The sequence below is a fragment of the Camarhynchus parvulus genome, chromosome 22 (assembly GCF_901933205.1).
Source record: "Camarhynchus parvulus chromosome 22, STF_HiC, whole genome shotgun sequence".
NCBI lineage: Eukaryota > Metazoa > Chordata > Aves > Passeriformes > Thraupidae > Camarhynchus > Camarhynchus parvulus.
This window is the reverse complement of record NC_044592.1, coordinates 3210320-3223676: the sequence shown is the minus strand read 5'-3', so window position 1 is coordinate 3223676 and position 13357 is coordinate 3210320. Positions and strand designations below refer to the sequence as shown.

Sequence of the window (13357 nt, the reverse complement as noted above, 5' to 3'; positions counted from 1 at the left end):
AACCTTGGCTTAACCTTGGCTTAACCTTGGCCTAACCTTGGCCTAACCTCGGGCTGAACTGTTCCATCCCTGGGCTGAGAGCTGGAGCGCCCAAACCCAGGATATTGCCAAAGGATTCCCAAATCCTGGGCTGCCCCACTGCCCTGGCCAACTCCCCCAAGGAAATCACACTTCAGGTCTCATTTCCCCTCTCTGTCTCAGATTGTTTGCTGTGTCCTGCTCTCCCAGGCACGAAAAATGACTCCTTTGGTGTTCCCATGCAGTGATTAAACCCGGGAGCTGTCAGCTGCTGCCCAAACACACATAATTCTTGCCTTCTTTCACCATCTATTGTTTTTTAAATGGATTAACACTCAAGTAACATAAAGGAAAATCCCACTTCTTCCGTATTTCACCATCAATTACTCCTTGATTGGATCAACACCCAAGTAACATGAAGGAAAATCTTAAACACAGTTTACATGGAGGAAAATAAAAATTACAAAGAACCTCCTGCTCTATAAGTGCTGGCAGCTCCCACCAGGCCAGACTGAGAATTCCAAAGGTACCAGGAGCAAATCCAGGGGAAGCTGGGGCCTGAACCACAATCCCAAGGGATCTGAAGCCTGTAGGGATCTTCTGCAAGGGGCAGATGGTCCAAAGGGATGTCCAGGAGCAGAGCAAACACTGAACACAGCCCTGGTTATTCCCAGCCACTGGAGCCACTGGATTTCAGGAAAAATTCCCCACATCCAGGCTCAGGTCAGCTCTGCTATCCAGGTGCTACAGTCTGGGTGAGGTGTTGGGGCACAGGTTGGACTCGATGATCTCAGAGGTCTCTTCCAACCTCATCATTCTGGGATTCTGTGATTCTGTGAGTCTGTGATTCTGGGATTCCTTGTGACCTCCAAACCCCTGAGGTTGGGAAAGCCCTCCAAGACCATTGAGCCCAACCTGTGACCCGTCCCCACCTCGTCAACCCAGAGCCCTGAGCACCACGTCCAGTTGTTCCTTGGGCACCTCCAGGGATGGGGATTTTACAGGGGCCTGGATCTTTCAGGGGCCCTGACGGGCACCCAGAAATCCCTGTTGAGAGGTGTTGGGGCACAGGTTGGACTCGATGATCTCAGAGGTCTCTTCCAACCTCATCATTCTGTGATTCTGTGAATCCACAGTGCAATTACAGAGCTCTGTTAATGAGCTGTTAATCAGCCTAATGGAGCAAATGCAATGCCGGGCCTCTGCTCAGGGGAGAATTTGGGAGAGGTGAGTTCAGCTCCTTCCTTTTGCTCTGAGCTCTGCATTCTCCCAGAGCAATCCAAGGTCTCAGCAGCCCAAATTCCTGCTGAGCTCCTGTCTCAGCCAGGCACCAGAGGAAGCACCGAGTGAGAGTTTCACAAGTGTTCCACATCCTCCTGCATTTCCTTTCCAAATTCCCAAATTGCTGCAGGAGGCACAGCTGGCTCAGCTCCGCCGGAAACGCGGCCGCTCCATTTTTGGGAACGTCTTTTTGGGAACTCTCACACTTCACAAGTGCTGAGCCCAGGGAAAAAATGCCCCTGTGCATTTTCTTGCTGCATCACTGGTGCCTCTCCAGCACACATCTCCTCAGTCTGGGGTTATATTTGCAATGCCGAGGGCAAAGAAAGGCTTGGAGGGGTAAAAACTGCCCCATCTCTGGAGTTCCAAGCAGCACCATGGTGTTTAGTAAATAAATAAATAATTAATTAATTAATTAACTAAGTAATAAAAACCAGCATGTCAACACCATGATGTTTAATAAATAAATAATAAAAACCAGCATGTCAGCACCATGATGTTTAATAAATAAATAATAAAAACCAGCATGTCAGCATCATGGCGTTTAATAAATAAATAAATAAATAAATAAATAAATAAATAATAAAAACCAGCATGTCAGCACCATGGTGTTTAATTAATAAATAAATAATAAAACAACCAGCATGTCAGCACCGTGATGTTTAATAAATAAATAAATAATAAAAACCAGCATGTCAACATCATGGTGTTTAATAAATAAATAAATAAATAAATAATAAAAACCAGCAGGTTAACACCATGGTGTTTAATAAATAAATAAATAAATAAATAAATAACACGAACCAGCATGTTAACACCATGGTGTTTCATAAATAAATAAATAAATAAATAAATAAATAACACAAACCAGCATGTCAACACCATGGTGTTTAATAAATAAATAATAAAACCAGCGTGTCAACATTTCCCTTAAATTAGGCCCGGCAGAAGGTCTGCAGCAGCCCACCAAGCCTGCATATCTTTAATACAATTTATCAATTATTTTATTTATTTATAAATTATATTTATATTTTATATTTTTATTATATTTTTATTATATTTATATTATATTTATATTTTCGCATTTATTTATTTATTTATAAATTATAAATTTCTTCGATTTATCAATGCATTTCCCCCCCAGCGGAGAGAGGGGAAGGAGCGGGGTTCCAGCCGGAGGCGATGCTGCGCGTCTGATTTAAAAGCTGTGAGCACAGGTGACACCCAGCCCTGCGGAAAGCACAGCAGGGCTGTCCCTGTGAGCGAGCAGGTGGCTGTTTATCCACCATGGGGTATGGCCAGACACGGAGAAGGAGAGGTGTAAAAAGCGACCTCACAGCGCTCGGTTCACACAGAAAAGCTGTTCACCTGTCTGCCTCTTGTTTGTTCTGTCCCTCCCAGCCTGGCAGAGGGGACAGCAGTGACCTTCCAGGAGACAGAAACATTCTCCTTCTCCCCACAGCACCTTCCCAGCCGAGCCACTCTCGGCTATTCTCTGAGTGTGATATGCATGGAATACACAGCACCAAAGCTGGCTTTGTGAAATCCCTTTTCACAGCTTCCAGATCTCCTGCAAACGTACAGAATAAATGGGAGAGCGAGAGGGAGGGAGCAGCACAAAGCAAACCCCGGGCTGAGGGAGCAGCACTCTGCTAAACTGGATGGCCAGAGCCCAAATTGGGAGCATCCAGTTATTTCAGCCAGCCCTGCCAAGAGACTGAACAGAGAGCCCAGGTGTCAGTGATTATAATCCCAGTGCTGCCAAAGTCACTCCTGCCTGCAGCCGGCCTGCCTTTGGCTCTCTCTGTCTCTCGTTCCCAGCGCAGGGTATCATTCCTGGAGCAGGGAATGGGAAATGCAGCCCCACAAAGCAGCTCCCACCTCTGGATGCTCCAAACCTCATAGAATTTTAAAGCAGAGACATCCCTGGGGCTGCTGTGCAGAAAAGAGCTGTGGAAATACCTCAGTGCATTATTCCAGGCCAGTTCTGCCATGGAAAATCAGTGGTTTGTGCATGAGATGAGCTGGATGCTTCCACAGCCCAAATGATCCCTGTGAAGGTTCCAGCTCTGCTCACCCGACCCCAAACCCCACCCCAGTGTCTGATCAGACATCCTTTCCCTTTCCCACTTCAAATGGAGCTGATCCATCACATTTTCCCAAACCCACACCATTCCCGGACCCTCAGCTGCCCCCAGGCACGGGGGGTGAACGCACAAAAGCAGAAAATGCTTTGGAAAATATTGCTAAAAGAGGTAAAAGCCCAGGTGTCAGTTGTTATAATCCCAGTGCTGCCAAAGTCACTCCTGCCTGCAGCCAGCCTGCCTTTGGCTCTCTCTGTCTCTCGGTCCCAGCGCAGGGAATCATTCCAGGAGCAGGGAATGGGAAATGCAGCCCCACAAAGCAGCTCCCACCTCTGGATGCTCCAAACCTCATAGAATTTTAAAGCAGAGGAGAAAAGAGCTGTGGAAATACCTCAGTGCATTATTCCAGGCCAGTTCTGCCATGGAAAATCAGTGGTTTGTGCATGAGATGAGCTGGATGCTTCCACAGCCCAAATGATCCCTGTGAAGGTTCCAGCTCTGCTCACCCGACCCCAAACCCCACCCCAGTGTCTGATCAGACATCCTTTCCCTTTCCCACTTCAAATGGAGCTGATCCATCACATTTTCCCAAACCCACACCATTCCCGGACCCTCAGCTGCCCCCAGGCCACACGAAAGCAGAAAATGCATTGGAAAATTTGCTAAAAGAGGGAAAATCAATCAATCAATGAGTCCTGGAGCCTGCCTGCCCTCACACAGGTATCCAGGCACTCCTCTCCCCTCTGAGGGCTTCTATTTTTGGGAGAAACCTGAGGCTGAGCACAGGAAATGAGGGATGGGCCTGAGCTGCATCACACCTGCACAAAATAACAGTTTTCCCACAAGCACGGGTAAATTAGGAAATAAAGAGAGGTTCCATATCCTATTTTTTTTTCCGCCAAACACAAACCCTTTCCACTGCTGAAGACTCTACAAGGGATTTTTTTAACCATTTTTAAGTGCTGTACATTGAATATCTCTCCTTTTACAAGTGGAACCTTGTAGCTATGGAGACGCAGAATGTCAAATCCAAGCTGAAGACAGGATTTCAGTGGGGGCTTTGGGTTGCTACATGTGCCTTCAATGATCTGCTTTCCACCTCCTGAAGTCTTTATTATCCGCCAGATTTTTATTAGTGTAGCGCAAAGAGCCACTGGGTGTTCAATAAGGACACAGAGTGACCTGTCAGACACGGCTCTGGGGTGTCCTGCACAGTTTGATTTACATCACAAACCCCCCCTTGGTCCTGCAAAGTTGTCATCAGTTTAATTTAATCCAAATTAAAACCCAGAAACTGTTGCCATCAGTTTAATTTAATCCAAATTAAAACCCAGAACCCGTTGTCGTCAGCTTAATTTAATCCAAATTAAAACCCAGAAACCATTGTCGTCAGTTTAATTTAATCCAAATTAAAACCCAGAACCCATTGTCGTCAGCTTAATTTAATCCAAATTAAAACCCAGAAACCGTTGCCATCAGTTTAAATTAATCCAAATTAAAAAGCAGAAACCGTTCTGGCGCTGCCACAGCACCTGGAATCCAGGTGAGCTGGGGTCCCCTGGTGTTTAATGCTGTGTGTAACAAGCACAACCACCTGGGGGAGTTCCACCAGGCTGGCCCCACGTTGCTGCACCTGGGAGGGCTCCCGAACCTTGTAATTGCCTGCTGTAATCTGAATTATCCGAATTCCAGCCTCCCGAACATCGCGCCTGCGTTCTGTGATCCAAAACGCATCAGGGGTGGTGGTGGTGGCATTTCCTGGGTTCTCGTTTGCCACGTGCACATTCACGTTTATCTGTGCGTTTGCCACCAAATTAAACAACATTTATTCAAGCTAATGAAACTTCAGGGGTGCTAAACCTGAGTGTGAAGGGGACAGAGCCTTCCAGGCCAGATTGATGCTCTTTGTGACAGCCAGGGGGAATTCAAAATGACTTGAACATCGCTCATTTTCCGCTTGTGCTGGTAACAGTGAACAGAGCAAACCTCATACCTTCATTCTGCATTTTCCTGGAGCAGTGACAGGCACATGGCAAGTGGTTTTCTGTTCTGAAGGCAGCACAGCTCCAGAGAAAGCAACCTCAAATCTCTGCTGCATTTTGCTTCCTTCCCCTTAAACTCCCACAGTCCAAAACCACCTGGGGACTTCAGGTGCCAAATACGAAACCTCTCACATTGTCAGAGAATTCGGTTCAAAATTCAATTAAAAACATGGGGTTTTGAACAATCCAGATCCCACCCTGCTCATCCTCACCACATCTCCCACAGCACCCGGGTGCCAAAGCCAGGGCTCACAATTCCCACAGCCAGCCCCAGCCTGCACAAAGGGGTGGGAATAAACTCCAACAGGCACATGAATGGAGCTGATCCATCCCCAACAGGCACGTGGCAAGCGGTTTTCTGTTCTGAAGACAGCACAGCTCCAGAGAAAGCAACCCCAAATCTCTGCTGCATTTTGCTTCCTTCCCCTTAAACTCCACAGTCCAAAACCACCTGGGGACTTCAGGTGGCAAATACGAAACCTCTCACATTGTCAGAGAATTTGGTTCAAAATTCAAAATTCAATTCAAAACGGGGTTTTGAACAATCCAGATCCCAGAACTGCAGATCCCACTCTGCTCATCCTCACCACATCTCCCACAGCACCCGGGTGCCAAAGCCAGGGCTCACAATTCCCACAGCCAGCCCCAGCCTGCACAAAGGGGTGGGAATAAACTCTAACAGGCACATGGAACACCCTCAGGTAGAACATCCACAACCAAGTCTGCCTGGTGCCACATCACCAGCAGGATTAAGTGAGCAGGACTGCAGTGGAATTGTGCAAATCCTCCCTTGCCAGCTCTAAACAGGCAGCAGCATCCCAAGCAAACCCGTCCCCTGCATCCACAGCAGTGGAGCAACAAAGCAATTTGGAATTTCCTTGCCAAGCTGGACAGCAGAAGAGAAGAGAGCTGAGAGCTTTTCCTGGTTGTGTTTCCCGCGTTGCTGAGTCAAATCCCGACACGGCCTGAAGATTGTGGGAATCAGCTCCAGCAGGGCTGTCTAAGCCTCCACTGATCACTGAAATGCAATCAAACCCTCCAAGAATCCCCTTCTCCCAGCCCAGATATTTGCAAACGTGCTGTTTGACAAAGGCTCACGTCCAGAGGAGCCTCTGTGTTCCTGCTGGCTCCAGGAAAACAACTCCAAGATCCTGCTGCAGTCCTGTTGTCCTCCTGAACCAGACCAAAAATGCAGGAAATCTCTGGCTCTGTCATTAAATAGGCCACAAACCCCTCAAGATTTGATGTGGGGTCTGAAGAAAAGAGGTTTCCATATTTAGTTTTAAACCAGAAAAGGCTCTTAAGCTCCTCTGCATCTACCAATCCATTAAAAATAGGATTCTGTTGTAGCCACAGCTCATCAAATGGGTGCAAACAGGAGGAGAACAACACTCCAGATGCCTTTATCACAGTTGTTGACTCCAACTTAATCTCTTTTTTAATAAGTCTTAATTATTCAAAATAATCACCATCCCTTCCCTGCCTGTTGTCATTTAACACCAGAGAACCTTCCACAGAGCAAACCCCGACACAGGCAAAAAAAACCCAAACCCCAAAAACCCAAAATCTCATCAATCTTTCTCACATTTAGAGACACCTCAAGAGCTTCGAAACATTTACCTCGCCTTCCCAGCAGCTGAAATGGTTTTAGGAGGATTCATGGTTCATACCTCGCATTCCCTGGAGCCAGAGATGGTGTAGGTGCAGGGCCCAGATCCATTAACGGATACATCCATGGTCTCAGAGTTTGTTGGCTTGTAGTCCACGTAATATTCCTGCAAGGGGGAGTTCATTTGCCTCTCTGACTCCCGGGCCTTTTTCCTGCGCCTCTTCATGAGCGTGTGCTGCTGGAGCTGCTTCATGCTGGCGGGGTAACGCTTCCAGGACACGTAGATGACCAGCAGGATCATGGCCACGGAGAGGAAGAGGGCCACGCTCCCCGCGATGATCTTGTGGAAGGACACGTGCTCGTATTCCGGCTCCACCGCGGTGTCGGGATGTCCGCGGAAGGGCTCGGCGTCGCCGGCGTGGGCTGGTGGCTCTCCAGTTTGGACACGGTGGGTTTGGGGATGAACACGGGTCTCTGGGGGGTTCTGGGAGCCTGGTAGGACCTCTCAGTGGCCACCACCTGGATCTCGGCGCAGATGTTGTAGGTTTCCACCGCGTCGCTCACCTTCTCGCCCTGGATGTGTTTGGGGCCTGCGCAGATCATGGTGCTCTCCTTATTTCCCTTGAAATTCTTAAGCCAATTAAACAGGGGGCAAATGCTGCGAGTACATTCCCACATATTCCCGGACAGGGTGATGGAGATGAGCGAGATCCACGTGTTGATGGTCTCCTGGGAGATGTTGGTGAGTTTGTTGGAATCCAGGTTCAGCTTCTGCAGGTTGGGCAGGCACTGGAAGGTGCCGGGCTCCACCCCCGCAATGTCGTTGCCCGATAAATCCAAGTTGTGCAAGGAACTCCAGGTCCACGTCAACCCCTGGCTGATGGAGCGGATCCTATTCCACTGCAGGTAGATGGAGCGGAGGTTGAAGAGCCGCGGGAAGTGGGCGAAATTGATCTTGGAGAACTGGTTGTGCTCCAAGTGGAGCTCCGTCAGCTTCAGAAGGCCAGCGAAGGCGTTGCGGGACAAGCTCCGCAGGCGGTTGTAGCCCAAATCCAGGAAGTCGAGGTTGCGGCAGTCCTGGAAAACGCGGATGGGCACCGTTTTCAGCGAGTTGGACCTCAGGTGCAGGATCAGCAGCTTGCGGAGCCCCTTGAACTGCTCCGCCTGCAGCACCTGCAGCTTGTTGTAGGACAGGTCCAGGTTGCGGAGGTTGGGCACGGGGTGGAAGGTCTTGTTGTGCAGGTGGGTGATTTTGTTGGAGCTCAGGATCAGCTCCTTCAGCCGGCGGATCCCCTGGAAGGCGTCCTCGTCCACAGAGCTGATGTAGTTGTGGTCGAGGTAGAGCCATATGAGCTGGTTGAGGCCGGCGAACTGGTGGGATTTGAGCTTCTGGATGCTGTTGTAGCGCAGGGACAAGCCCTGGGAGCCGCTGGAGATGTTGTGGGGGATGTCTCGGAAGGCGTGCGACTCGCAGTACACGATCTTGCCGTCGCAGCGGCAGCTCTTGGGGCAGGCTCGCTGCGCGCCCACCAGCCCCGCCAGCAGCGCCAGGGGGAGCAGCCCCAGCAGCACCCTGGAGCCTCCCCGCTGCTTGGTCACATGGAAACCTGCAAGATCCCAAAGGAAAAAGGGCCGTTGGAAAGGCTTGTAGGTAAATTACCACATCACCATGTCATAAATGACCAGATCACCACACCGTTGGAAAGCCTTGCAGATAAATGACCACATCACCATGTCATAAATGACCAGATCACCACACCGTTGGAAAGCCTTGCAGATGAATGACCACATCACCATGTCATAAATGACCAGATCACCACACCGTTGGAAAGCCTTGCAGATAAATGACCAGACCACTACGCCATTAGAAAACCTTGCAAATAAATTACCAGGTTACCACACTGTTAGAAAGCCTTGGAGATAAATGACCAGATCACCACACCATTGGAAAACCTTGCAGATAAATGACCAGATCACTATGTCATAAATGACCAGATCACCACACCATTGGAAAACCTTGTAGAAAAATTACCAGATCATTATGCCATTAGAAAACCTTGCAAATAAATTACCAGGTTACCACACTGTTAGAAAATCTTGTAGAAAAATTTCCAGATCACCACACCATTGGAAAATCTTGTAGAAAATTACCAAAATAGCGCTGGAAACCTTGCAGTACTATCACCACACCATTGGAAAACCTTGGAGATAAATGACCAGATCACCATGCCGTTGGAAAGCCTTGCAGATAAATGACCAGATGACCACATCATAAATGACCAGATGACCATGTCACTGGAAAGCCTTGGAGATAAATTGACCAGATGACCACGTCATAAATGACCAGATGACCACGTCACTGGGGGCTTGGGGACAGCCTGAGCCCAGCTGGGATTTGGGGATTTGGGAGACATCCTGTTTGCCTCCCGCCTCATCTCTTTGTGGTGCAAATCTCCATCCTTGGAGTGCCTGCCTGGCCATCCCTCCTGCCCCCACTGCCACCAGACTCCCCTGTTCGTTTCTCATGCACCCAATTTGTTAGAGGAGGAGCAGGGGATGAGGCTTTCAGCCTTTGCTTTCCTTCTCCTCCTCTGGATCTGTTACCTCCCTGCTGGAGAATGCTCAGTTTCCCCTGAATGTTAAAGAGAACATCCTTCTGTTATTTAATCTGGTAAAATTCCTCTATATGGTCTGCAGCTTCTCCAGAATGAGGGTTGAGATTTCCAGACCCCTGACCCAGGACTAGACCCAGGCATGGAAAATCCTGAGTTGGGTGGGAAATGGGAGGATATGGGCCAAATCCTGAAGGAATTCTCTGACCCTATATTTTGGGACTTTCCCCATGAACAAATCCAGAACCCAGCTGAGGTGGGGAAATGGCTGAAAGAGAAGGACCGTGATGACCCTGAGGGTTCCCCAGGAGATTCAGGAGCCTGTTCCTCCCCTCTGTGCTCCTGCCCTCCAGCTCTCCGAGGAGCTGGGGTGTCCTCAGTGCTCTGTGCTGAGGTCTGAACAATAAACATATTTGTCAAGTCACTGTGCTGGATGCTCCGGAGTGCTGGAGAGGAAATGAGCCAGAGCTTCTGCTCCTACGTGCTCCTCAAGGAAAGCAACTGCAAGTCGAATCCCCCCCAAATTACCTCAGAAAGAGGGAAATCTACTTCTCCTGAAGTTTTGATCCACCTTTGTAACCTGCATTTATTATAAAATGAGGCACTAAGTGAAGGTTTTACTTTTTGCACTGAGTGATTCTGGTTTAGGAGTAGGTTTAAGTAAAACTTTTGAGTTTTAGGTACCTAAAATACAGAAATAGATGCAGAGGAACAAAGTTTGTCCATACAGAGAAGTGTACCAGGGATGCTGGCACGGGACCCCAATGCCAGGTAAAGGTAGGAGACATATTCCTTTCAAATGAACCTCAATCCATTAAACTTCATTTAATTCATCCACATATGGCTGTGAATACCTAAACAGTCATTAATTTGAATTAATCCAGGAGACAATGAAAATACCCACCCCAACACTTCCAGAGAGCAGCAAACCCAGAAAGTTTAAAGGAGGATATTTATTTCTCTTTCAATTCCCCTCTCCTGATTGATTTTAAGGGTTTGCCTTTAAGATGTCATGTTTGTCATGCGGCAGCAGCAGCTCTGGATGTGAGGACATATGTAATAATTGAATATATAGAATCCTGAATAATTATGAGAGGGTGTGGAGGGGGTGTCAGAGCCCCCAACACCCATCTGCACGCCTGGAATCATTTTAGGGCTGCTGCCTCCAGAGTTGCAGTCTTGCTGAGAATGAAAATGCATCCTTCCAACAGGAAACGTTTCAAAGGCTCATATCTCCCTGATAAATAATCACTTTATTATTTGTCACACACACACATACACACAAACCCAACCCAGTGCTGCAGGTCTTCAATCCAATTTTAAACCAAGGGGCAACCTGCAAAAACAATTCCTGATCTAGAATGCCCCTGCCTTCCACTTTAATGGGTAGATTTGTAATTTAAATTCTCTTTCTTTTTTTTTTCTCCTTCTTTTTGCCAGCAGCAGCCAGCTAGAAATATGTTCTGGCTGTTACAGACTCGGGGGCTGGGGGAAAGGAAAGAAGGAAGGAAGGAGAGGAATAAACCTGTCACACTCCAAAAAAACCCCGACTGCCAAATGACTGCTGGAGATGTAGCAGAGGTACCAGGGGCATCTTCTCAGCCTCCTCAAAACCCACCGATGCAAACAACTCCCCTTTGCTTCCCGCATCCTGCAAAGTGTTAAAGCCAGCCCGAATGGCAAATCAGGAGGTGAAGCCGGCAGGGATTTGGGGCGGGGGTCGGGACCCCAAAGGTGCCCTGCAGGTGCGGGGGTGGGATTTGAGGAACCCACCCGCTGGGTGCCCCTGCGGGAGGAAAGGTGTGTGTGTGTGTGCCTGGAGGGGGGGACAAGGGCTAAAAAGGCGATTTTTTAGCGCCGCGAGTCACCTGGCACAGCGGAATGCGCCGCTGGCTGCTGCTCCCGGTGCCCCCCCCGCCTCCCCGCCGCCGCCACCGAATAATCCAGCTGCAAAATCCACCCCACAGCTGCAGCCGTGCCAGCCAACAAACCACAAAAGTTCACTCACCCATCCTTTTGTCATCAATAACGTCCTCCTTCGCCTTCCTCCAGATGTTTTCTCCTCTCTCTTCCCCCCTTTTTAAAATTCTTTTTTTTTTTTGGCTTTTCCCCTCGCCTCTTTCTCCCTCTTCAAACCATCAGCATCCTCACGTCGCTGCCGCTCGCCCCGCCGCCATCCAGCCCTGCCCGCCAGGAACCCCACAAAGTTCCCCGGAGAGGAGCAGCCGGAATTTTTGGGGGGGATGAGGGAAGGGAAAGGATAAGGGAAGGGGTTGGGGGTGGGGAAGACAGGACGAAGGATTGGGGGAGTGTGGGGGGGTAGGGAGGGACTCTAAGCTCTGAGAGCCATTGTGGAAGTCATCAGGGGAGCGGCGGCGTTAAGTGGCGATTTTTTTTAAAGAAAAGCCAGAGCAGGCGATGGAGACGAACCAACTTCTCTGGGAGGAAGGAGCGATGCTCTGCCGGCGCCTGGCATCCCTCATTGTGCTGCTGCCTCTTGCCATGGCCGGGCACCGCGATCCATCCTCCGCAGGGCCTCCCGCGCTGTGCCAGAGCCCGGCTCAGCAGCCCCGCAGGCTCGGTTTATTCCATTTAGCTGGTCGGGTTTAAAGTGTTTTGTAGCTGTGCTGAGAGGCAGCTCTCGTCTAATTCCGAGGCTTTCCAGAGAGCGATGATGCTCCGGAGCTGGCGGGTGCCGAGGATGGAGTTTGTGGAGCGCCGAGTGCCCTCCACTGGAGAAAACCCAGCGCGCATTAAAGGCTGAACAAGTGAGGCTGTCATGGCTCTGCAGACTTTGCTTCCCCCTCGGAAAAGAAAATTAAAGACACAGCATTGCCTTTGCCCACCGTCCTCCCCTGCCGGGCTCCCTCCGTCTCCCCTGGATTATGGAATGTTTACGGAGTGGGATTTTCGGGCAGAGACGCCAAACAAAACATCTGCTCCCCTTTGGGATTTGCCAACCTGAGCTTGCTCTAATCCACCTGACCTGTGTGTTTGGCTTGGGCAAATTCTGAACTGTTCTTCTTCTTTTTTTCCCCTGTATTCCCAGGGGGAGGGGAGGCAGGAAAAGGAAGGTTTGCAGGTTAAAAGTGAGATCTTGGTGCAGGGGCTGTGATCACATTGATCATCCCCACAAAAGTCATTTCATTTGGCGGCAGGCAGCAACTCCAAATGTAAACACTCCATGTCCTGCTGTGGCTGGGACAGGGTTAATCCCCTGCCTCGCAGCCTGTAATATTTTTCTTTTTAAATCCAAGTGCCTTTTAGTCAGAAAAACACCGACTTTGATAAGGAGGGCAGGACTGAAGATGCAGAATCAGTGACGCCTCTTTCCTCCTGAGCTCCTCTCCCGTGGCTCTGGCAGCAGGAGCTGGGATCCTGCAGGGTCCAGCCCGGAGCCAGGGTGGGACCCGGGCTGTGCCACCTCTCAGGTGTCACCTCCGGAGCCAGGGTGGGACCTGGGCTGTGCCACATCTCAGGTGTCACCTCCGACTGGGTCTGCCCAGTTCACCAGGGTTGGGTCAATTCCCAGGTCACTAAGGCTGGGTTGATTCCCCAGGGCTGGTTTCATTCCCAGTTCACTAGAGTTGGGTTTATTCCCAGTTCAGCAGGGCTGGAGTAATTCCCAGTTCACCAGAGCTGATTTCATTCCCAGTTCATCAGGACTGTGTTGATTCCCCAGGGTTGGGTTCTTTCCCCGTTCACCAGGGC

At 49.6% G+C, this 13357-nt stretch overlaps 1 protein-coding gene across 1 annotated transcript in view; it reads right to left on the bottom strand.

Annotated features, from left to right (window-relative positions):
• Positions 1-12435, bottom strand: part of LOC115912678 (leucine-rich repeat transmembrane neuronal protein 4-like) — a 123610-nt gene extending 111175 nt beyond the window's left edge. Inside the window, 3 exon segments of the mRNA XM_030964333.1 lie at positions 7096-7412; positions 7415-8641; positions 11655-12435. Of these exon segments, the coding sequence (XP_030820193.1) occupies positions 7096-7412; positions 7415-8641; positions 11655-11658 (1548 nt within the window). The 5' untranslated portion in view covers positions 11659-12435.
• Between the last annotated feature and the right edge of the window lie 922 nt (positions 12436-13357).